Genomic DNA, 24,517 nt, shown 5'->3' on the forward strand with positions numbered 1-24,517 from the left:
GTAGATTTATAGTGCAGGCACTGAGCCCCATAACCCTGGAGGCAAATAAAATAAAATGAAAGAAAAAAAAAAAAAGAAATTCAATGTCAACTCAACTCCTTCTCTACTTGGTTTCACCCATCTCTGATGTTATAGTTCCTTGTGTCACATTTAGTTACTAAGCTTAGGTTATTAGTTTGTGAAGGCAGCCATAACATGACACCATGTTCTGCTTTGTCCTATGTAACCATCACGACGATTGATTACAATCGTCGCTTGTAATCTTATCAAACCCAGTGTCACAAAATACATTGAAAAATATAGCTTTGGGACTGGGAGGCATAGCCCAGATGTTTAACTCTGGACACTCCTCCTCCTCTTTTTTTTTTTCATTTTTAAAATTTTATTTTATTTTTATAACATTTTTATTTACTTATTATTAGATAGGGACAGAAATTGAGAATGGAGGGGAGGTATGAACGGGAAAAGACAGACACCTACAGCCTTGCTTTACTACTCGTGAAGCTTTCTCCCTGCAGGTGGGGACCAGGGCCTTGATCCTGGGTCCTTGTGCACTGTAATTTATACACTTAACTGGGTGTGCTACCGCCTGCCCCTTGGACACTCCTGTTCCTTCCTACTATTCAGTTTGCATTTTTGAGTTTGTGTTCTTCAACATTCATGCCATGCTACTCAGTGAAGGGCTTCCTCTCACACCCAGGTAGGGTCTGGGGGCTTGAACCCAGGTCCTTGCTCATGATAATGTGTGTGCTCAACAAGGTGTGCCACTGCACATTTTTTTTGTTTGTTTTTATGAGTTTTTACTTATTTATTAGAAAAGGTAGGAGGAGAGAAAGAAAGAACCAGACACCACTCTGGTACATGTGCTGCCAGGGTTCAAACTCAAGACCTCAAACTTGAGAGTCTAATGCTTTATCCACTGTGCCACCACCCGGACCATGACATTTATTTTGTTTTTATCAGAGTACTGCTCAAATCTGGCTTATGGTGGTGCTGAGGATTGAACCAGGGACCTTGGCACCTTGGACAAGACAGTCTTTTGCATATCTACTATGCTATTTTCCTTTCCATCACTATATGTCTTTTCTTTTTAATTTTTTTAAATATTTATTTATTTATTCCCTTTTGTTGCCCTTGTTTTATTGTTGTAGTTATCATTGATGTCGTTGTTGTTGGACAGAAAGAAATGGAGAGAGGAGGGGAAGACAGAGAGGGGGAGAGAAAGATAGATACCTGCAGACCTGCTTCACCACCTGTGAAGTTACTCCCCTGCAGGTGGGGAGCCGGGGGCTCGAACCAGGATCCTTACACCAATCCTTGCACTTTGAGCCACATGCGCTTAACCTGTGCACTACTGCTCGACTCCCTTTATATGTCTTTTCTATGTTTCCCATAAGGTTGAGTGGAGTGGAAAGAGGAGAAGATGATGTGCACATGTTTTCATGCATGCATGTACATGGCATGTAGCATGCGGTGTGTGTGTGTGTGGTCTTGAGGACAGAGTGGACATAGCTCATGTGGACATGTGTGTAGACCTGGAGGTACAGGAGGAAAGGAGTCAACCAACAATGACGAGAACCTGGGCTTAGAAAGCTTGCTCATGGGGGTGTGTGTAGGGGAGAGACAGCGTAATGGTTATACAGACTCTCATGCCTGAGGCTCCTAAGTCCCAGGTTCAGTTCCCCGCGCCACCATAAGCCAGAACTGAGCAGTGCTCTGGTGTTTCTCTCTCTCTGTGTTTGTCTCTCTCTGCATCTCTCTCAAAAATAAAATTAATAAAAAATAAATAAAATAATAAAATAAATAATAATAAATAAAATAAAATATTTTTCAAATGTTTAAAAAAATTTAAAAAATATAAAGCACAAGGATCCCAGTTCGTTGTTGTTGTTATTATTGCCATTGTTGTTGGATAGGACAGGGAGAAATGGAGAGAGGAGGGGAAGACAGAGAGAGGGAGAGAAAGATAGATACCTGTAGACCTGCTTCACCGCCTGTGAAGTGACTCCCCTGCAGGTGGGGAGCCGGGGGCTCGAACCGGGATCCTTACTCCGGTCCTTGCGCTTTGCACCACGTGTACTTAACCCGCTGCGCCACCGCCCAACTCTCAAGTGTGGAATTATTGTTATTATTATTTTTTTTCTAAGATTTTATTTATTTATGAGAAAGATAGGAGGAGAGGGAAAGAACCAGACATCACTCTGGCACATGTGCTGCCGGGGATCGAACTCAGGACCTCATGCTTGAGAGTCCAAAGCTTTATCACTGCGCCACCTCCCAGACCACAATTATTGATTTTTTATTTATTGGATAGGGACAGAGATAAATTGAGAGAGGAGGGGGAGATAGTGAGGGAAACAGATAGAGACACCTGCAGCCCTGCTTCACTACTTGTGAAGCAACTCTCCTGCAGGTGGGGACCAGGGGCTTCTTGAACCTGTGTCCTTGCACTGTAATGTGTACACTGAACCAGGTGTGCCACTGCTTGGCCCCTAATTACTATTATTATTATTGAACAAGACAGAGAGAAATTGAGAGGGGAGAGGAAGATAGAGAGGGGGAGAGAGAGATAGACAGCTACAAACCTGCTTCACCGCCTGTGAAGCAACCCCCCTGCTGTTGGGGAGGCAGGGACTTACTTGAACCAGGATCCTTGCACTTCATCCTATGTGTGCTTAACCCAGTGTGCTACTGCCCGACCCCCACAAGTGTGGAATTACTGTCCTAAGTCTGGCAGAAACAAAGTAGTACCCAGTCTTTATCACCACATAATCATCCTGAAATGCATCCTGGTATTGCCAATTCCCTTGTCCATATCTTTCTGCACTGTTGGAGCCACTGTTTCAGGTTAGACATCCTTGGTCCAGCTCACCAAGACTCAAGTGCTCTTTCCAGCAACATATCAGCAAGTTACCAAAACAGCAACCAAGGTGAAAGAAAATGCTGTACAGTTTGGTCAACACTTTTCCAACCACATGGGACATTTTCTAATGTAATGTCTCAGTGCTTTACTGATAAAAACCGATGTAAGTTTACACTGAGCAATCAGCTTGTCAATTGCTAACCATGACAAAGCCAGAATAAATACAGGCAAATTGGAACAACTATAAAGAACTAAATCTTTTAATAGTAACAGATATTGGAACTGAAAAAATTTTTGGTGCTATTTCCTAAATTCTACTGAATTAGAAAGAAGTCTCTGTCCATACGATCCTCCCCATCAAGTCCCAGTGTCTCCCCCCACCCACCCCCGCTCTCAATCTAGTGTGAGCTCCATGTGGGAGCTGAGTACCTGAAGGAAAATCCGGCCAATGCCACTCAGCAGCTGTGGCTCCTGCTCAGGGTGGTACTGGATCACAGAGTGGTATGCATCCACAGCCAGCACATAATCCTGGAGAGAAAGCCAAAGGACTGTGAGAGTTAAAATGATCACCCCTGGAAGAGCTTAAGCTCCTGCAGACTCAGCTTATGAAGAGAGGTCAAGTAAATGAATGAATCTGTAGCCAGCAGGAGCAGGAAACTCAGGGCAGGTTGCCCCCTCTATGAGGTGGGCACAAGTTTCCTGACTGCTACCTAGGGATTTCCTGTCCTATTCCTAGCCAATGCCTGTCCATCACAGTGGAGCTGTCTGAAGGGCTTCTGGTTATGGACTTTGGCCCAAGAATCTGTTTGCTTTCTTCTTCTAAGGAGCAATTAGTATTCCACCTGAATTGTCACTCTCTCTCTTTTTAAAAAATATTTTCTTTCTGTTGCTCTTGTTTTTATTGTTGTTGTAGTTATTATTGTCATCATTGTTGGATAGGACAGAGAGAAATGGAGAGAGAAAGGGAAGACAGAGAGGGAGAGGAAGATAGACACCTGCAGACCTGCTTCACCGCTTGTGAAGCGACTCCCCTGCAGGTGGGGAGCCAGGGGCTCGAACCGGGATCCTTATGCCTGTCCTCACGCTTCATGCCACATGCGCTTAACCCATTGCACTACCGCCTGACTCCCTACTCTCTCTCTTTTAAAAAATATTTTTATTTATTTATTATTAGAGAGAGACAAAAATAAATTGAGAGGATAGGGAGAGATAGAGAGGCAAAGAGACGAGACACCTGCAGCCCTGCTTTACCACTTCCCTTTTCTCCCTTCCCCTTTTTTTCTTTCTCTTTATTTTTCAGTCTCATCCCAACTGGAACTGAGTTACAAGTTTGTTAATTGGGATGTTATGGAGAAAGATAGACAAGTACAATTTCAGTTTGGCAGGAAAAAAAAAAAAAAAAAGAGTCTCCAGTCTGGCACCATTCAAGTGCAGCTCATTAAAACAAGTTTTATTCAAGGTGTGGTACACAGGAGGAGCCTGACAGCACCTGTCTCCCCATGACCACTAGCTGCCAGTCACTGCTGCCCATGGCAGGGCTGTGCTGTTTTGTGTTGTGAGTGTGTAAGTGTGTACGAATGAGTATGTATAACACAAGTGTTTGCATATGTTCAGTGAGGTGCCTCTTGAAAGAGTCGTGGCCCCAGCTGTATACCAGTAGCCTCCTGGAAGCCAAGACCCCAGCTGAGAGTAGGCAGGACCCTTATGAGGTGTGGTGGCCCTAGGTTTGGGCTATATTCCAGGCCCCTCTAGACTACTGACAATGGACATTGGGCTCAGGCAAAAATTAGTAAAGTCATGGGCCCCTTGTTACATAAAATAGACCTCCTAGCTTCTTCTAATAGGAAGACCTCAAATTTCATCTGCTATACTCGTACCTTTAGGTTCCTGATTATTAAAACAATTTGTTCTCCTTTATATTTTAACGCTTTTTCAGTCATCAGTTGCAGATGCTACCATAATGCCAACCTGACTATCTTGGCAGAGGACCTCACCTATGTGTCCAGGAACCCCACCTACCCAGAGGCCTATCCTATTAAGGAAAAATTTCTAACAAGCTGGGGGTATGGATCGACCTGTCAATGCCCATGTCCAGTGGAGAAGCAATTATAGAAGCCAGACCTTCCACCTTCTGTACCCTATAAAGATCTTTGGTCCATACTTCCAGAGGGATAAAGAATAAGGAAACCAGTGGAAGGAAGGGGATTTGGAACTCTGGTGGTGGGCATTATATCCCTCTTATCTCACAGTCTTGTCAATCATTATTAAATCACACACAAAAGAAAAAAGAAAAGAAAAGAAGAGAAAAGAGCATAGTATACTCAAGTCTGTGGGGAGCTCATTGTAATGATCCTCTGGGCTGCAGCCACAGAAGGGCTGGAATATGGATGGTGGTGAAGTGTCCTTTGCTGTCTCAAAAGACTGTGGTCAGTGTTCATTCTAGGACTCTGCCCTAGAATGCTGCTGCTGCCACCCTTCAACTTTGTTTCAGTGTCAAGTCTGCAGGTGATGTGACCTGGAAAGGACAGCAGTATCTTGGATAGAGAGTGAGGTTGCTGTTGGTCTGTTAACACATGGTGTTCCTGGAGACTACTTCTGAATAATCACAGGAATAGGAACCAAGTGAGATGTGTGGTAAGGGGTCCTTCCAGAGGAGGGGGAACGATACAGCCCCTGTGAGAATAGCTGGTGAACCCCAGAAGTGGACAAGAGGCAGGCAGCCTTTGTAGTTGTAGTTTAGACTTGGGCATGGGTTCAAGAGTGGGACTGTCAGCTTTAGCTACTCTATAGATGGCAGAAATTTGGCTTTGAAAAAATGACACAAGTGACTCAAAGCCACATTTTTTTTTTTTTTTTGCCTCCAGGGATATTGCTGGGGCTTAATACAGGCACTACGGAAGTCACTGTTCTTGGAGGCCATTTTTCCCGTTTTTGTTGCCTTTGTTGTTATTGTCATTGTTGTTACTGCTGTCATTGTTGGACAAGACAGAGAAATGGAGAGAGGAGGGGGAGACAGATAGACACCTGCAGACCTGCTTCACTGCTTGTGAAGCGACCCCTCCGTGTAGGTGGGGAGCCAGGGGCTCCAACCGAGATCCTTATGCTAGTCATGCTAGTCACGCTAGTCACTGTGCTTTGCACTATGTGCGCTTAGCCCACTGCATTTACTGCCTGGCCCCTGACAAACACATTTTAGCACCTTTTCCATTCTTGTTTGGTGGCTGTGATACTAGGTCTGCAGAGAAAGAAGGTGATGTAGTTCCATGCTCCTTTAAATGAGGTAATAAGCCACACAGGGATGGGTGCAGAGGTGAGGTACACCCAGAACAGATGCAGGACATCCCCAGGAGTCATGTGGCATCTCAAGGCCAGGACAGACCCACCTGCAGCAGCACACGCCTGTGTGATCTGCCAGTATGAGTGCCCTAAGGCAGCTGGAGATTAAAGGGAAGGAAACAACGTTTAAAAAGCAAGGTTCAGGGCACAGGTAAAATAGCATAATGGTTATGCAAAAAGACTTGTGCCTGAGGCTCTAAAGTCCCAAATTCAATCCCCTGCACCACCATATACCAGAGCTGATCAGTGTTCTGGTAAAAAAAATTAAAAAAAAAAAAAAAAGGAAAAGGAAAGAAAAAGAAAGTGGAGTTCAGATGTCACAGTGGTTAGTGGTTAGAGAGTTGGACTCAAAAGTATGAGGTTCTAAATTTTTTCCCTGGCATTCCATGTGCCAGAGTTCTCACTCCCATAATTTTTTTTTTTTTTTTTTGCCTCTAGGGATATCACTGGGGTTTGGTGCTGGCACTACAAATCCACTGCTCTCTGAAGCCATTGTTTCCATTTTATCGGATAGGACAGAGTGAAATTGAGAGAGGAGGTGAGACAGAGAGGGAGAGGAAGAGAGACACCTATAGACCTGCTTGGCTGCTTGTGAAGCATCCCCCTTGTAGGTGGGGAGCAGGGGCTCAAACCCGGATCCTTGTGTGGGTTCTTGCACACAATATTATGTGCGCTTAACTGGGCATGCTACCACCTGCCTCCCCCCATAAGTAAGTGAATCTTTTAAAAAAAATAATGGAATTGGTGAAATTTCCAGGTTTTATAGAGAACTGTGCCTGATGGTATACTAGGAAGATATTTGGGGCTAAAATATATGAGTAGGTTTCTCTTTTTTATAAACTGGGGGTGGGGAGATAGTAGAATGGTTATGTAAAAAGATTTTCATGCCTGAGGCACGAGAGGTCCAAGGTTCAATCCCCAGCATCACCATAAAGATATATTCCTCCATGAGGATAATTTCTGGAACCATCCATTCCACCCTGGTTCCATGGCTGCCAGTTCTTAGCAACATCGCGCCGCCAGATATTCGTAGGGATGCGGCATCATCTAAGTTCATTTCCCACGTCTACGCTCGACCGGACCTGCCAATATACGCGGATATCTTCGCCCACCCTGTCCAACGCTTGACGTCTCGTCATCCAATCTGGTCCCCTACGCCTACACTGAACTTCTCTGTTCCAGACTCTGGGAAACAGAGTTGGCAGTCAGCTGAGGTAAAGAACAAACACCTCATCACAGACCCCTGCAAGCGTCAACCCGGCTTTGACCTAGCACGTTATGATTGGGCCCTCCTCAATCGCTATCGAACAGGCCATGGCCAGTGCGCCACTATGTTCCATCGCTGGGGAGCCAGAGACGACCCAAACTGCCCCTGTGGCTACAGACAGACTATGACCCACATAGTCAATGACTGCCACCTCTCCAGATTCAAAGGAGGTCTCGAAACTTTACATCAGGCTCAACCTGATGCTGTTGACTGGCTACGGAAGAAGGGCAAACGCTAGAAGAAGAAGAACCATAAGCCAGAGCTAGGTAGTGGTTTAGTTGAGGGGGGGAAAAACAGACAAAAAGAAAGAGAAAAAAAGGAAGTCGGGCTGTAGTGCAGTGGGTTAAGTGCAGGTGGCGCAAAGTGCAAGGACTGGCATAAGGATCCTGGTTCCAGCCCCTGGCTCCCCACCTCTGTCTTTGCCTCCTCTCTTCATTTCTCTCTGTCCTATCCAACAATGACTACAACAATAAAACAAGGTCAACAAAAGGGAATAAATATTTTTTAAAAAAGCTAAATTAGGGCTGTAGGGGGGTAGTTAGCATAATGGTTATGCAATGAGAGTCTTTTGCGTGAGGCTCCAAAGTCCTAGGTTCAATCTCCCTCATCACCTGAGTGCTCTGGTAAAACGAAACACCATGGCCTGTGGAGATTGTATAATGTTTATGCAAAAGACTCATGCCTGAGGCTCTGAGGTCCCAGGTTCAATCCCCAGCACCAGAGTTGAGCAGTGCTCTGGCCTCTTATTAAATAAATGAAATATTAAGAAGATAAACTGGGGAGTTGAACGGTAGCGCAGCGGGTTAAGCGCAGGTGGCGTAAAGCACAAGGACTGGCATAAGGATCCCGGTTCGAGCCCCCGGTTCCCCACCTGCAGGGGAGTCACTTCACAGGCGGTGAAGCAGGTCTTCAGGTGTCTTTCTTTCTCTCCTTCCTCTGTCTTCCCCTCCTCTCTCCATTTCTCTCTGTCCTATCCAACAATGATGATGTCAATAACAACAATAATAATAACTATAACAACAATAAAAAACAAGGGCAACAAAAGGGAAAATAAATAAAAAATATAAAAAAATTAAATAAAATAAAAAAATTTTAAAAAGAAGATAAACTGATATTTACTTTACTGTTGCAGAAATGGTATTCAAAATAATTAAATGGTGCTAGGTGGTGGCTCAACTGATTTGAGTGCAAATACTACCATGTACAATGACTCAGGTTCAAGTCCCTGCTTTCTACCTGCAGAGGAGAAGCTTCATGAGTGGTGAAGCAGGTCTGCAGGTGTATCTCTTTTCTCCCTCCCTCTCTAGCTCCCTCTCAACTCTCACTTTCTTCCTATCAATTAAAAGGAAAAAAAATAAGAAAAGAAAATGGTTACTAGAGTGGTGGATTTGAGCCCCGGAGACAAGCCTGGTATCAAATAAATAGATAAATTAAATAAATGGCTGATTAATTACATGTCCATGCACATCATTTAATGGATATGAGGCCCCCACATATGAAGATGACACCCTGCTGCAACACTACACATGCTCACTAGATGGCAGTAGAATGCACATGCTGGTGACAGCCTGAACTGTAAAATTCTCCTGTTTTGTAACTCATGAAAATGAAACATTAATCTAAAATTTCATATTAAATTGCATTCATGATAAAAGTATTTTTGAAACATAGTAATATATCCTGTATTGAGTGCCAACAATGTGAGAAGACTTATGGTTGGTGCCTGGTAGTGTTATTACTACTACAATAACACAAAGAAAACCATTTCTAGGGTTTGTGAAATAGCTCACTTGGAGAGTATGCTGCTTTGCCACCTGCACAACTGAGGTTTGAGCTTGCTTCCACTGCACTGAAGGAAACTTTGGTGCTGTGGTCTCTTTCACTCTCTCTCTCTCAAAAAAAAAAATTTTTTTTTTAAAATTTATTCCACCATTTTCTACTAACATGTCCTAAAAATGCAAATAAAAACCTAGCAGAGGAACAGCTAAACTCCTGAGGAGTTTTAGTCCCAACACTAGAGAAACATTAGCCCTATGCATTTGAATTTCAAGGGAAGTTGTTGACAGTGGCCTCAGGGTTGGAGGCCTCCCACGGGACTGTTGGAGCTGGCTACTATCCATCAGCATTTGTGGAGAATGACCTATTTGAAGGGTCAATGGCTGTGGGGAACTACTTCTGAGGCCCTGGGTATTGGAACAGCTTCCTTCCTGCCATGCATGTGACATCCTGGGGCAGGTGTAGGCCAAGGTGCAGATTAGGGATGAGGTGACTAGATGGGCAGCTGGCCTTGTGGGAAATATGTTAGATATGGAAACTGAATGGAAAAACGCTCTGAGCAGAACACGGCCTTAATCCCACACTGTCCTTTATCTAGTGTGCTGAGAGGAGAATGCAGCGTGCGTATCAGAGCCAAACACATCAGTTCTTCCTTCAGTCAGAGCAGGAGCCCACAGCTCAGGACATGAATGGGAGCTGCAAGGTCACAGCTATAGAATGGAAATAGGGCCTCTGCATTCTCCTGTCAGGCCACGAAAGAACCTCAGAATGGAGGGTTCAATGGGACTGATTCCTGGCACAACAGAGCAGCAGCCCTTCCTGACTCAATTGCGGCTACATTTGTAGTCAGTCCTCAGCACCGTGCCCTGAATATTCCAGCAGGGTTGGGAGGTGGGGTCTAAGAAAAGGTTGCCAGTCAGGTTAAAATGGAGCCCCCAATGCATCTTCTACTTGGTCAGTTGCCTGCTGTGCCTTGTTGAAAATCCCACCCAGCAATGACCTTGGGCTGGCCTGTGGGAGGAGTCCTGATTTGGTCTCACAGCCTCCTGCTGTTCAGAGCCCTGCTCTGAGTATTTGCATTAATTGATCCTACAACAGCTTATGGTTTACAGCTGCTGCAGCTGAGTAAAGGGCGCCCTACCTGACCATGGGAGAAACCAAAATTACTGTGGCTTAAATGGAAGGCTTTATTTGAGGGGAAACAAAGAATTGTACCCCGCCAGTTTAGCCTCCTTGATTTGGATGTGTCTCCCTAGAGGGGCTGCTCTGTGAAGTCCTGGGAAGGAGGTGGTGTGAAGAAATCAGGCGCCTTAAACATCAATCATCACATCTAATCAAGTCAAGAACAAACAACTTCCACTGGCATAGGGAATTTAGGGGGAAAAAAACCCCACAACCATAGAATTTTGAGAAAACCATGGGAGAAAGGTATTACGGATAGCGTTAGTGAAAACATCTAGACCCATGTTCGGTTAACTAAATGCGATCATGTAAATTCTTTTTTTAAAATATTTATTTATTTATTCCCTTTTGTCACTCTTGTTGTTTTATTGTTGTAGTTATTTCTGTTGCTGTTGATGTCGTTGTTGCTGGATAGGACAGAGAGAAATGGAGAGAGGAGGCGAAGACAGAGGGGGAGAGAAAGACACCTGCAGACCTGCTTCACCGCCTGTGAAGCGACTCTCCTGCAGATGGGGAGCTGGGGGCTCAAACTGGTATCCTTATGCCGGCCTTTGCACTTTGCGCCACCTGTACTTAACCCACTGCCCAACTCCCGCGATCATATAAATTCTACATTCTGTTGGAATTTGTTTCTGTAGAAAAGAAAATATATTTAGCCTCTGAGAGTGTCACAACTATTCATAGGCAAAGCCTCCCACTGATGTCACAATATCTCTGCTTCAGAACACTGGGCTGCCCAGCCACATACCTTCATCAGGAGCAGACAGTTGGCCATGGAGCACAGCACCCGGCCTGTACGCGACCTCCACAGCTGAATGGAGGCTGCAAAACAGAGAGAGCTGTGAGTGACCAGCTCGGATAAAAGAGCTTACTTAGACAGCAGTCACAGGGAATTGTGCACCAGACACTAAGAGCTCTCTGTTTCCATAGGGCTAAGTACTTGAGGTACTTATATATGTGCCCCCCACCCCACCTCACCCCACCCCGCAGGCTGATAACTCAGAAAGCACAGGCCGATCATGGAAACAAGCACTTCTGGCTCCAGAAAGAGAAAGAGGAAGCAGTGAAATAGGAGGATGATGGTTTGGCTTCAGGGCAGATAAAAGAACACATAATCCAACCAGGGTCACACTTCCAAAGTTGGCACCCTAAGAAAATGGGTGAATCCGCAGTGGGTGTGAAAGTACCAGGAGGCTGAGGAGGGACTGCAAACCTGCAGCAAGGCCTCCCCAAGTCTCCCTGCTCACCTGCCTGGGTGTTAGCTGTGACTGTTCTCTCAAGACTTTGCATTGATAACCTTTTAAATAGAAGCAGTAATTACTATCCTGTCTGCTTCACAGGACTTTGTGAGGGCCAACTTTGCTGCTACAAAGGCAAAGAAGTGCTGCCTATAAGATCATAAGCAGTGTCAAGAGTAAGCCAGGCAGCTAGGGAAATAGTTCAGCTGGTAGAGTGTGGGACTTGCCCCTCAGTATGACCCCTAGTGCTGCATGTGCCAGAGTAGGGCATTAGCGTCTCTCTTTCTCTTGTGTGAGACTATTAAATATGAAATAAGACTCAGGGTGGTGAAGGTGGGGACATCTGCACAGCAGGGCCATGCATGATTACAGTGTAGCTCTCTCTACTATTCCAGGATGACTACTTCAAAATGCAAACAGGCCCTTATAAGCTCAGCATTCAGGATACAGATTTGAGAGCCTCAGCCTGGCCTCCCAGGGACCCCATCTTCCTCTACTTTATAACTGCTCACAGGCCTCAAAGTCCCTCCTGTCACTATACTGACACAGCCTCCACCTTGGGGAGATGTCCCCTCTCAAAAGAAGGCCTTCGATTTGATCACATCAAATCGATGGCGTTTACAATCAATAATATTTATACACCTTTCCCATATTTGGGAGCTTCTCTCTTCCCTGATCTAGCTTTCTGGTCCTTCTGCTGGCCATGACATCATCTCCCCAGACAATAATTAGGATCCACCTGCATATCAGATTTCAGGCTCAGACAAAAACAAAAGCAAACAAAAACACTAGTATAGCCACAGGCCCTTTGGAATATAACTAAAATATGCCTGTAAGCTACCTACAAAACAGAGATCCCCCTACTCTTCACCTGCACTATTCCAGCCTTTAAGTTCATGATTGATCAACAATTTGTTTGGCTTTGTATATTTACTCTCTTTTCAGCCACCAGGTTCCAGACGCTAACAGGATACAGACTAGACTTCCCTGGACAGACAACCCCACCTATGTGTCCTGGAGCTGCGATTCCCCAGAGCCCTGCCCCACTAGGGAAAGAGAGACAGGCTGGGATTATGAGTGGACTTGTCAATGCCCATGTTCAGCAGGGAACTAATTACAGAAGCCAGATCTTCAACCTTCTGCATCCCACAAGGACCTTGGGTCCATACTCCCAGAGGGTTAAAGAATAGGAAAGCTATCAGGGGAGGGCATGGGATACAGAGTTCTGGTGGTGGGAACTGTGTGAAGTTGTACCCCTCTTATCGTTTAGTCAGTGTTTCCTTTTTTTTTTTTTTAATATATTTTTATTTTCCCTTTTTATTGCCCTTGTTTTTCATTATTGTTGTAGTTATTGTTGTTGTTATTGATATCGTGGTTGTTAGATAGGACAGAGAGAAATAGAGAGAAGAGGTGAAGACAGAGAGAGGGAGAGAAAGACAAACACCTGCAGACCTGCTTCATCACCTGTGAAGCGACTCCCCTACAGGTGGGGAGCCAGGGGCTTGAACTGGGATCCTTATGCCGGTCCTTGCGCTTTTTTGTGCCACCTGCACTTAGCCCGCTGCTCTACCGCCCGACTCCCCAGTGTTTCCTTTTTGTAAATAAAAAAATAAAAATAAATAAAAAAGAAGGTCTTCTGATAGCCCAATGACAAGGTCAGGTTCTTCTTCACAGCATATGTCTTGGGTGATCACATGGAATCGTAGGATTCCTTGGTGTGGGAGAGTCGCTACCAGTTGGGCACTGAGTGGAGTTCAGGTCTATCTGTGGGGTCAATAGCACAAACAGCATGTGGCTCCCCCAAAAGGTAGAAGTAAACAAAGTCATTATTGAGTCAGAAGAAACATACAGCACAAGAGGCTGGGGAGATAGCATAATGATTAAGAAAATAACTTCCATGCCTGAGGCTCTATGGTCCCAGGCTCAATCCCCCATAAGTAAGTCAAAGCTGAGTAGTGCTCTGGTCTCTCTCAATAAAACAAGTAATATATATATCCCTTGGCCCTTACCTGCAGGGGGAAAGCTTCACAAGTAGTCAAAGCAGTACTGCAGGTGTCTGTCTCTCTCCCTCTCTATATCCCTCTTTCTCTCGATTTCTGGCTGTCTCTATCAAATAAATAAAGATAATTAAAAAAAAAAAAGAAGAAGGGTCTTGGTCACTGACCTTGCCGATTCTCCTGTGTGATGGTACTCATGCTGCCGTCTTCAGCTAAGCCTTGTTCCAAATTTGTTAGGATCTGCAGTAGTTTCAGAAAAGAACAACAGAATCATAAAAAATGAATTCGCTTCTAGACTTTGTCATAATATATTCTAGGAGAAGCAGATTTCTCTGTAGGAAAACCAATTTGTCAAGGAGTATTTCACATGGACGCATTTTGAACATCGCTGCAGACGGAGATGCGGGTGAATGGGAGCTGTTCCCTGGTGGTGGGGTGAGGTTTATGATGCTCATAAAACATTCAAAGATGTCAGACACCGGGGTAGTTTCTTTTTTTTTTCCTTCTAAGAACAGCATAGGGTATGTTACACATGAGGATGATTATTAATTTTTGTGAAAGTATCAGTCTTGCTCCTCTAAGGCACTGCAAAGACGAAGAGGTGTGTGTGTGGTCTTTTAATGCATCAAATTCTGAGCAACTGTCACTTTACATAGTGCTTATTGTCTGCTTTATAACACTGGTTTGCTTCTTTTGTGTTTTGGTTTTACTTGAGAAAAAAACAGTATCATTGTTGTTTGGGTATAGAGAATATAATTTTTGGGTGGCAGGATGAGGAGAACTGAATTTTATGATTGTTAGGGAGAAAATGAAGTGCTACTTGGAAATAGGTTATGTCAGTCTTGTGATTACTGGCTGCGGGCATACTGCTTTGGGGGAAAAATCTTGTTTATTAGATCATTGTGCCAATCAGCATCCTGCAAATGACACATTCAAGAGGTCAAGTCCATGGCCAACAGAGAAGCTTCACTTACTTGGTATAATGAATAATTAACATGAAGACCTATGTTTCCCCTGTGACTTAGCAAACACATGGAGTTTAAAACTGAGGCCTCACTGATTATCTGGTGGGTCAAATGACATCTTTCAGTTTATCTACTGACAAATCACCATAAAAACAAAACTGACCAGGAAAAGAAATTTTGTTGCCCTCCTTAGACCAAATTCCCTCAGCTAGACCAGAGGGAGGATGAAGAGAAGGGATGAAATTACTAAGAAGCAGGTGACTAACTCACCCTGCCTCTGGCCTTACAAAGCATGGGAAGAGGTGGGGGTGGGGGTGGGGCTTGTGTATTTGAGAGCAAAACTAACACAATAAAAGCTTAGGAGCAGAGTTACAGGGGAAGCATGCAGCCCCCTCCCTGTGAGAGGGCAGGACTGGGACTGGTCACTGTGACACTGAGAAGATTCACCTCTGGACAATGGGTAGAAGGGATGCTTTTGAGTGACAGTGGTAGAGTGACATGGGGCTCTAGGCAAACAGGATGCTGCTGCTATTCCATCTTTAGCATTTCATGGGGAATATCACATTTATACCAGCTTCTAGGTATCCAAGAAGTCCATGGAGTCTCAAAATATGGTTTTAACTTCAGACTAGTACATAGATCTGCAGCATGACTCTGGACCCTACACTGCTGAAAAATTCTAGGCAACATAAGAGGTAATGATCCGGGACCACTGTGTACAGAACTTTAGAAGAACCCCCCCCCCCCCGTTCCTGTCCCTTTCATGCCTGACTCAGTTGTGGGGTGGGGTGGGGGTAGGCTCAGGGTTCAGCTTCTATGCATGAGGCATCCTCTTTACACATGGGTGGGGAACAATTCACTGAAAGAGGAGACTCACTCACTAACGACTTAACAATCAGACTAAGGCTCAGACTAAGGCGACAAAGGTCTGTTCTAAAGGGGTGCCAAGACCTTTGAAAAGACCTGGATCTTACAGAATGTGAGCTCAGATCTACAGGGATGCAGAGGTCACATAGGCTCTGAAGCTGAATATGCGCCCTGGACCAAATCAAATAGATGGGGTTTACACTGAACGATATTTATGCCCCTTTCTCATATTAGGAAGCTACTCTCTTCCCTGATCCAGCTTTCTGTTCTTTTCCAGCCATGACATCATCTCTCCAGACAATAACTTGGATCCACCTGCATATCATATTTCAGGCTCAGGGGAAAAAAAATTGTATAGTCACAGGCCCTTTGGAATATGAATAAAATATGCCTACTAGCTGTCTACAAAATGGAGTACCCCACCAGGTTCCAGATGCTAGCAGGATGCCAAACAGACTTCCTTGGACAGACAACCCCACCAATGTGTCCTGGAGCTTGGCTTTCCCAGAGCCCCACCCTACTAGGGAAAGAGAGAGACAGGCTGGGAGTATGGATCGACCTGTCAACACCCATGTTCAGCGGGGAAGCAATTACAGAAGTCAGACCTTCCACTTTCTGCATCTCACAATGACCTTGGGTCCATACTCCCAGAGGGTTAAAGAATAGGAAAGATATCAAGGGAGGGGATGGGATACAGAGTTCTGGTGGTGGGAACTGTGTGGTGTTACACCCCTCTCAACCTATGGTTTTGTCAATGTTTCCTTTTTATAAATAAATAAATAAATAAAATAAAATTAAAAAAAAGAAAATACCTGGGTTCTTTATCAACTTCCTAGGGGTCCTTCCGAAAGCCTCCTTTCTGAAATAAGAACAGCTTTGTTGGAGCCGCTCCAAGGCACTGAAATCCTAGGGAGAAGGATCTCAGCCACTGTGCTGTCTGAATTGGGGTCCGATGGGCACAGCAGCCAGGGAACACTTGCCACATCCTTGCCATGGGCGAGGAGCAGAGGGCACACCCCTGAAATCACCCATCCACAGGCACGGTGGGAGTCGGATCCAAGAATTCCCACCTTTCTCTCTGGTTTCAAAGCCCTCTAACCACTGTCTGCTATAGATGGTGTCCTTCAGGGCCTCACCTTGAAAAAACACTCACTGCTTTGCATGCAGATCACAAAAGAGACTACCTGATGCCAAGAAATGCAAGGTGATTATGCAGAATTCCCAGTCTCTTTCTTTCTCTCTCTCTTTTTTTTTCAACCAAATTGCTTTAGTGAGATGCTGATTTATAAGAAGCAAGTGATTAAAAAAAAAGGTCATTATTATTATTGTTGTTGTTATTTCTGGGTAATCTTGGTTTGCAAGCCTTTAATTTTTTAAACTGTATTTTTTTAAAGATTCATTTTTTAATTTTTATTTATTTTATTTATTTATTCCCTTTTATTGCCCTTGTTGTTTTATTGTTGTAGTTATTATTGTTGTTGTCATTGTTGGATAGGACAGAGAGAAATGGAGAGAGGAGGGAAGACAGAGAGGAGGAGAGAAAGATAGACACCTGCAGACCTGCTTCACCGCCTGTGAAGCGACTCCCCTGCAGATGGGGAGCCGGGGTTCGAACCGGGATCCTTATGCCGGTCCTTGTGCTTTGCGCCACCTGCGCTTAACCCGCTGCGCTACAGCCCGACTCCCCTTAAAGATTCATTTTTAAATTTTTATTATCCTTATTTATTGGATAGAGACAGCCAGAAATTGAGAGGAGGAGGGGAGATAGAGAGGTAGAGAGACAGAGAGGCACCTGCAGCACTGCTTCATCACTCACAAAGCTTTCCCCCTGCAGTAGGGGCTGGGGGTTTGAACCTGGGTCCTTGTGCACTGTAACAAGTGTGGCTTAACCAGGTGCACCACCACCTGGCCCTAAAGACTTTAATTTTTTTAAAAACTTATTTTTATTAGTATGATAGAGACACAGCTCATCTCTGGCTTCTGGTGATGTGGAGGACTGAGCCTAGGACTTCGGAACCTCAGGCATAAGAGTCTCTTTGTATAAATATAATGCTATCCCCCCACCCTAGAGAGACAGAGAGAAATAGGGTGAGTGGGAGGAGAGAGAGGAAGAGAGAAAGGCACCTGCAACCTGCTCCATCACTTGTGAAACTTCCTTCCTGTAGGTGGGGACCAGGGTCTCAAACCTGGGTCCTTGAGCATGGTAACTTGTGTGCTTTACTAGCTGCACCACTGCTTGGCCCCTCCTATAAATGTTTCAGAAGGGATGTGGGTGGTGGCACATCTGGTTGAGCACACATATTACAATGTGCAAGAACTTGGGTTCAAGTCCCTGGTTCCCACCTGCAAGGGGGAAAGCTTTGTGAGTAGTAAAGCAAGTCTGCAGGTGTCTGTCTCTCTCCCTTTCTATTACCCACTTTTCTCTTGATTTCTAACTGTCTGTATCCAATAAACAAATAAGAGAATACACCTAAAATAGACCTAGCTGTTTCCAAAATGGAGACCCTAAGTCTCATCTATTATATTCTTGCCTTTAGGTTCCTGATTATTAAACAATTTGTTCTTCTGTATATTTTAATGCTTTTTCAGACACCAAGTTGCAGATGCTACCATGACACCAATCTGACTTCCTTGGGCAGATGACCTCACCAGTGTACCCTGGAACCCCACCTCTCCAGAGCCCTGCCCTACTAGGGTAAGACAGAAACAGGCTGGGAGTATGGGTTGAGCTGCCAATGCCCATGTTCAGTGGAGAAGTGATTACAAAAGCCAGACCTTCCACCTTCTGCACCCCATAATGATCCTGGGTCCATACTCCCAGAGAGATAAAGAACAGGAAAGCTGCAGAGGTAGATAGCATAATGGTAATGCAAAGTGACTCTCATGCCTGAGACTCCAAAGTCCCAGGTTCAATCCCCTGCACTACCATAAACCAAAGCTAAGCAGTGCTCTGGTAAAATAAATAAATAAATGAAAAAATAACTTTGAAATGATCTGGCAAAGAGTAGGAAAGCTTTCATGGAAGGAGATGGGATACAGAATTCTGGCGGTGGGAATAGTGTGGAACTGTACCCCTCTTATCCTATGGTCTTGTTGATATTTTTTATTTTATAAATAAATTTAAAAAATAATAAAAAAGTTAAATGCTTTAGAAGTATTATTTCTCACTTCTTCAAAATGTGTTACCCTACTGATACCCACACTAAAGCATCAATATCATACTAACAAAGTTCTAACAGGATATTTTCCCCACACCCCACCTCCTTTGTTAAACTCAGTTCTGCTGTATGAGTCTACAGTTTATATTGGACTTTGCTTATTTTCTTTCTTTTTTTTAATCTTTATTTATTTATTGGATAGTGACAGCCAGAAATTGAGAAGAAGGTGATAGATGAGAGACAGAGACACCTGCAGCCCTGCTTCACCACTTGCAAAGCTTTCCCCTTACAGGTGGGGACCAGGGGCTCGAACCTGGGTCCTTAAGCACTGTAACATGTGCGCTCAACCAGGTGCGCCACCACCCAACCCCGACTTTGCTTATTTTCTTGGCTTTGTTTTCTCCTATAGATAAAGTCATTCTAGACTTTCATTTCATATGAGTCCCTTTAATAATTTCTGTAGGTCTGGATTAATGATAATGGATTCATTCAAGTGTTGCTTGTCTGAAAAGCCCTTCATCCCTCCTTCAAACCCAATTCATACCCTAGCAGAATAAGGTATTCAGAACTTTAAATGTATCCTAGTGGTCCTTTACAGTCTTTAGAGCAGGGGTGGGGAATGCCTAACCTGTGAACTGTATATGGTCTGGCCCTGCCAAGGCAATTACAGGACTTGAAATTCAGTATGGGATGATTTTGAATGTGCTGTGAATGATATTATAAATATTCAAATGGCCCTTGGCAGGAAACAAAAAGTTTTCTACCCTCATTTTAGAGTTATTATTATATTAATAATTATTATTATTTAAGAAATCCGCTGATAGTCTTATAGGAGTTCCCTTATGGGTGACTTTGCTTTTTCTCTAGAAATCTTTAGAATTCTTTCTTTGTCTTCAACTATTATGTCCCTTGGTGAACTTAGGTTTGGAATAATTTTTCTTGGAGATCTTTGAGCCTTCTGGATCTGGAGATCTATCTCCCTCCCTTCCTTCTTATATTTAAGTTACTTGTTTATTTTAGAGACAGAGAGAAGTTGAAGGGGAATAGGGAGATAAAGAGCAAGCGGGCGAGAGAGAGAGGGAGGAAGAGAGAGGGAGAAAAGGGAGTGGGAGAGAGAGAAGTTAGAGAGATGGAGGGAGAGGGAAGGAGGGAGAAGATGGGAGAGAGGAAGAAGGAAGGAGGGAGGGAAGGAGAGAAAGAGAGAAAGAGAGAGAGAGGGAGAGAGATATATGCACCTGTAGTACTGTTTTACCACTTGTAAATCTTCCCTACTATGGGGACTGGGGACTTGAACCTCGGTCCTTGAACACTGTAATGAATGTGCTCAACCAGGTATGCCACCACCCAGCCCTGTATTTCTTTCATTTTGGGGGAATTCTCAGCTAGAATTTCTTATTTAAATTTTTTTATTTGTTATTAATAGTATGTTATGAGATACTGTATATGTATATTACTATATACATATAGATATATTACAATATATAGTTCCACACCACACCCACCACCAAAGTTTTGTATTTCCACCCTCCCACCTCCCATAGGTGTGACTTTGCCTGTCTATTTCCAGTTTGTGGCATTAAGCCATGCCAGCCCCAGGCCAGCCCCTCTACTCTTCAGGAGGCCAACACTGGGCTTTTCTCAGTGGGTACTATCAGTAGCCTTGATATTGATTTGAGATGGTTAACTTAAAGATATTTCGTGGGGCCAGGTGGTGGTACACATGTTACAATGTACAAGGACCTGGTTTGAGCTCCGGGTCCCCACCTACAGGGGGAAAGCTTTGTGAGTGGTGAAGCAGTGTTGCAGGTGTCTCTCTGTCTCTCTTCCTCTCTGTCACTCTCTTCCCTCTTAATTTCTGGCTATCTCTATCCAATAAGTAAATAAAGATAATGATAATAATAATAATAATAATAATAATAATAATAATAATAATAATAATACATTCTACAAATCCAGAGTCATTTCCAGAAAGAAAGCAGAAACTATCCTGTTCTTGTTCCCCACACAGCCTCTCATGCATTTGTTTTCATTGTTTGCATGGCATCTGTTATTGATCTAGAAGGCTTTTTTCCCCAGGCTGGAGGTAAGGAACAATAGGAGAATACATTATTTCAAAAAGGGGTAAATAATAGAAAACAAAGCCAAACTAGGGTGCTAGAAACTTGTCATCCTTAAGTAATAAAGTCAACTAGGGAAGCTCAGGTTGCTTTAAGAATAAGCATGTTTGCTGATTGTAGAGAGAGACTCTGAGCCCTGCTGTCTGGTAATTAGCTGCTCCAGCAAAAGCCAGATCTTCCCAAGTTCAGTCCCAGCATGAATTTCCCGGATGAAAAGAGATAACTTTACATGCAGCCAAGGTACAGTATGGGAGGGGCAGGAACAGCTGGGGATGAATGGAGAGCAGACACCTGCCCCTTCCCCTCCCACCCCCCCAGCAGCGCTCTGCTCAGTCTGTGGGCATTCTGCAGTTCAGAGCTATTACTTAGCTTCATCCACAGCATGCCAAGATAGAGCTGTTGCACTGTTTTCAGTCCAGACTGTCCTACTCGAAGAAGCAAGATGTCTGGCCTACAATGTTCAAATGGTTGTCTCAGTTCCACAGCTGTAACACAGGAGATGCTTATGGTCTGCATAATTATAAATACAATGTGATCTGATGACACAAATAATTAGCACTGAAAGAACAGTACATGAACTTGTTTGTGGTGTGGGTTGTTAGATTTTAAAGGTATTGTTCATTTTATCTCTCAAATCCTATTACATGTTTTATAACCAGACCTTTTTTCTTTTTCTTTTTAATTATTATCTTTATTTATTTATTGGATAGAGACAGCCAGAAATTTAGAGGGAAGGGGGAGATAGAAATAGAGAGACACCTGCAACAACACTCTTTCACCACTCACCAAACTTTCCCCCTACAGGTGGGGACCGGGGGCTTGAACCTGGTTATTTACACATTGTAACATGTGCACTGTACCAGATGCGCCACCACCCGACCCCCTCCAGATCTCTTTTCTTTTTCTTTTTTACCAGAGCACTGTTCATCCCTGGTTTATGGTGGTGCAGGGGACTGAACCTGGGACTTTGGAGCCTCGGGTATGGGAGTCTGTTTGCATAAACATTATGCTATCTACCCCTGCCCCAGAACTCTTTTCTTTAAGATTAATATATGAAGACTGGGTGGGGGGAGGTAAGCAGAAAATCATCATCTGGTTAAAAATATATAACAACAATAACAATAGTTTCCTAGCATCCAGGGAAGTAGCTTGGCAGATAGACTACAGACCTTCCCAGCAACACATGTAATGTAGTGGTGGTCTGGCCTCTCCCTTTATAAATAAATGAATTTGCCTATGTCCTGGGAAAACTGATGATGATCCTAGCAGCTGTCATTCTCCTCTGACACTGCTCCTCTGCCTTCTCTGACACTCTTATCTCTAAATTCCAAGAAACATTTCAGACCACTTGGAAAGTTGAGTAAACACATTTATAGAGCCACTTGTATAAATAAATACAGTCCAAAGCAATAATACCACTTTGACATGAAATTTGAATCATCACTGATTTGGATGTGCTAGTGTGTGACTCTGAGTTCAGCTCTGTGCCACCCTACAATTTAATTCCTGCTGCAGCTTCCACCACTGCAGATTGGCCTGGCTGAAGTATCAGAAAAGGACTCTTTCGAGACCCCACAGCCAAAGTTGCCTCAGGCTAAGATACATTTTCAGCACTCTGGGAAAGAAATATATTCAACAAAGTCAGTACGTTTGGTTCTCTGTTGATGATTACTAGTAAGCAGTAGTGGCAGATTTGTAGAGTTGGAGAAGGTTTTGTATTTATTCTAAATAGAACTGCCAATAGATGGATAAATTCACTGAAGCTATTTTACTTGTAAACAAAGTAAAAAAAAAAAAATGGAAGGAAAGAGTCACACTATCAGCTCTCTCACCAGCCAGCTGCTCAGGACAGACTAGGAAGGCTGACCATCAGTATGCAGACAATATCTAGCCACCGCCAGGCTTTGCCTGACCCAATGGTTCAGTTGCCCTACTTCCCTGCTCCAACAAAGAACAAATTGATTGTGGTTTAATCAGATAAGATGGGATGACTGGCAAGTGGAAAGGTAATTGAAAGCTTGTATTTCATCCAACCTCTCAGCCCTTTGTTACTGACACTTAGATTCCTGGGCTCATACTACACAGTTAAGAAACTGACAGTGTCCCTAAGGTCAAGATGGAAGGACTCATACCTCTGAGCACATATATACTCAGATTTGAAGTTTACAAGTGTCCAACCCTGCCATATGTGTGATAGTCAAGCACAAAGTGGGCCGTGGATAGAATAAAGAGACCGAGTTCCAGCCAATATGGTGGTGGATTAACCAACTGTGTTTTTTTCTCACACCACCCCCCAACCATCACCACCAAAACTATACTGTACATTAAAAAACAAAAACAAACAAACAAAACATAGAAATAACACTGGAGCTCAGATGAACTAACAACAAAGGAAAAAACTTAGAATCCAGGCAGCGAGGACAGAGAGAATCACAATAAAGGTAAAAATTCACTCAGTTCCACCTCACCCCAGCAAGGATCTTGCCTCTGCAATCATCCGCTCTACTGGGCTCTTTTTAGTGCTGTTTCTGGATGCTGCAGCTACTTCTGTCCACACAACACCACTGCTACAACAGCCACCAGCTCCAGCTGCATCTGTGGTGGTTGCCCAGTCCCACCCCCATCCCTTACCCTCACCCCAGTTCAGCCCTCACGCAGTTCAGGCTTCCCAATTCTGGATAGGACCCTGCCACCTGCTGCCTTAGTGCCCACTGCAGCCAGCCACTGCACAGACCCTGGCCCTAGTCTTCATAGAGAATCAAAAGCAATGGGAACACAGTAGTTTACCCACGATATTGGACCAAGACAGAAGTGTGAAGAAAATAAAAACCTATATAAACTTCTATGAAGGCTTCAACAACATAGGGATACTTGCTAAATTGAGAAGAATTTGCATCAAATTCAGAGAAGTGAGGACATTTATAGAAAAACTCATAACAGACATCAGAGGAAGAGTGCAGTGACTGAGCTAAAACACATACACATACCCACCCACCCACCCAGAGAGGGGGGGGGATACCTGCAAGAAGACAGATACCAAGACCAGCAAAGAATATATGGTAGAGGGGATCAGGAGGTAGCGCAGTGGGTTAAGCGCACATGGTGTGAAGCACAAGAATCGGCAAGGATCCTGGTGTGACTGCCTCCCCCCAGCTTTCCACCTGTAGGGGGATCGCTTCATAAGTGGTGAAGCATGTCTGCAGGTGTCTGTCTTTCTCTCCCCCTCTGTCTCCCCTCCCCTCTCGATTTCTCTCTGTCCTACCCAACAACGACATCAATAACAACAATAATAACCACAATAATGATAAAACAATAAGGGTAACAAAAAGGGAAAAAATAGCCTCTGGGAGCAGTGGATTCATGGTGCAGGAACTAAGCCCCAGCCTGGAGGCAAAATAAAATAAATAAAATAAAAAAGAATATATGATAGTAGAAACACACATACACACAGCAAATAAATAAATAAATAAATGCAAAATTAAAAATAATAAAAACTAAACACTAAAACAAAGATTAAAAAAAAAAAAGAGTGTCTGTTGGATAAATGTCTACGAGTGGCATTGCTGGATCATGAAGTAATTCTATCTTTATTTGTTTAAGGACTGTCCATACAGTCTTCCAAAAAGGTTGCAGCAGTTTGCATTCCCAACAGCAATGCAGCAGGGTTCCATTTTCTTCAGTCTCACCAGCACCTGTCACTTTATGATTTGTTGGTGGAAGCCATTCTCTCAGATGTGAGATGGTATCTTGG

At 43.9% G+C, this 24,517-nt stretch overlaps 1 protein-coding gene across 1 annotated transcript in view; it reads right to left on the reverse strand.

Annotated features, from left to right (window-relative positions):
* The window catches only part of TRAPPC12 (trafficking protein particle complex subunit 12), a 114,785-nt gene that overhangs the window by 6,631 nt on the left and 83,637 nt on the right, over positions 1-24,517 (reverse strand). Inside the window, exons 7-9 of the mRNA XM_060187033.1 lie at positions 13,827-13,899; positions 11,173-11,246; positions 3,293-3,391 (exon numbers count right to left, since the gene is read on the reverse strand). Coding sequence (XP_060043016.1) covers positions 3,293-3,391; positions 11,173-11,246; positions 13,827-13,899 — 246 coding nt within the window. The remainder of the gene's footprint in view (positions 1-3,292; positions 3,392-11,172; positions 11,247-13,826; positions 13,900-24,517) is intronic.

This window comes from Erinaceus europaeus, chromosome 3, assembly GCF_950295315.1.
Source record: "Erinaceus europaeus chromosome 3, mEriEur2.1, whole genome shotgun sequence".
NCBI classification, from domain to species: Eukaryota; Metazoa; Chordata; class Mammalia; order Eulipotyphla; family Erinaceidae; genus Erinaceus; species Erinaceus europaeus.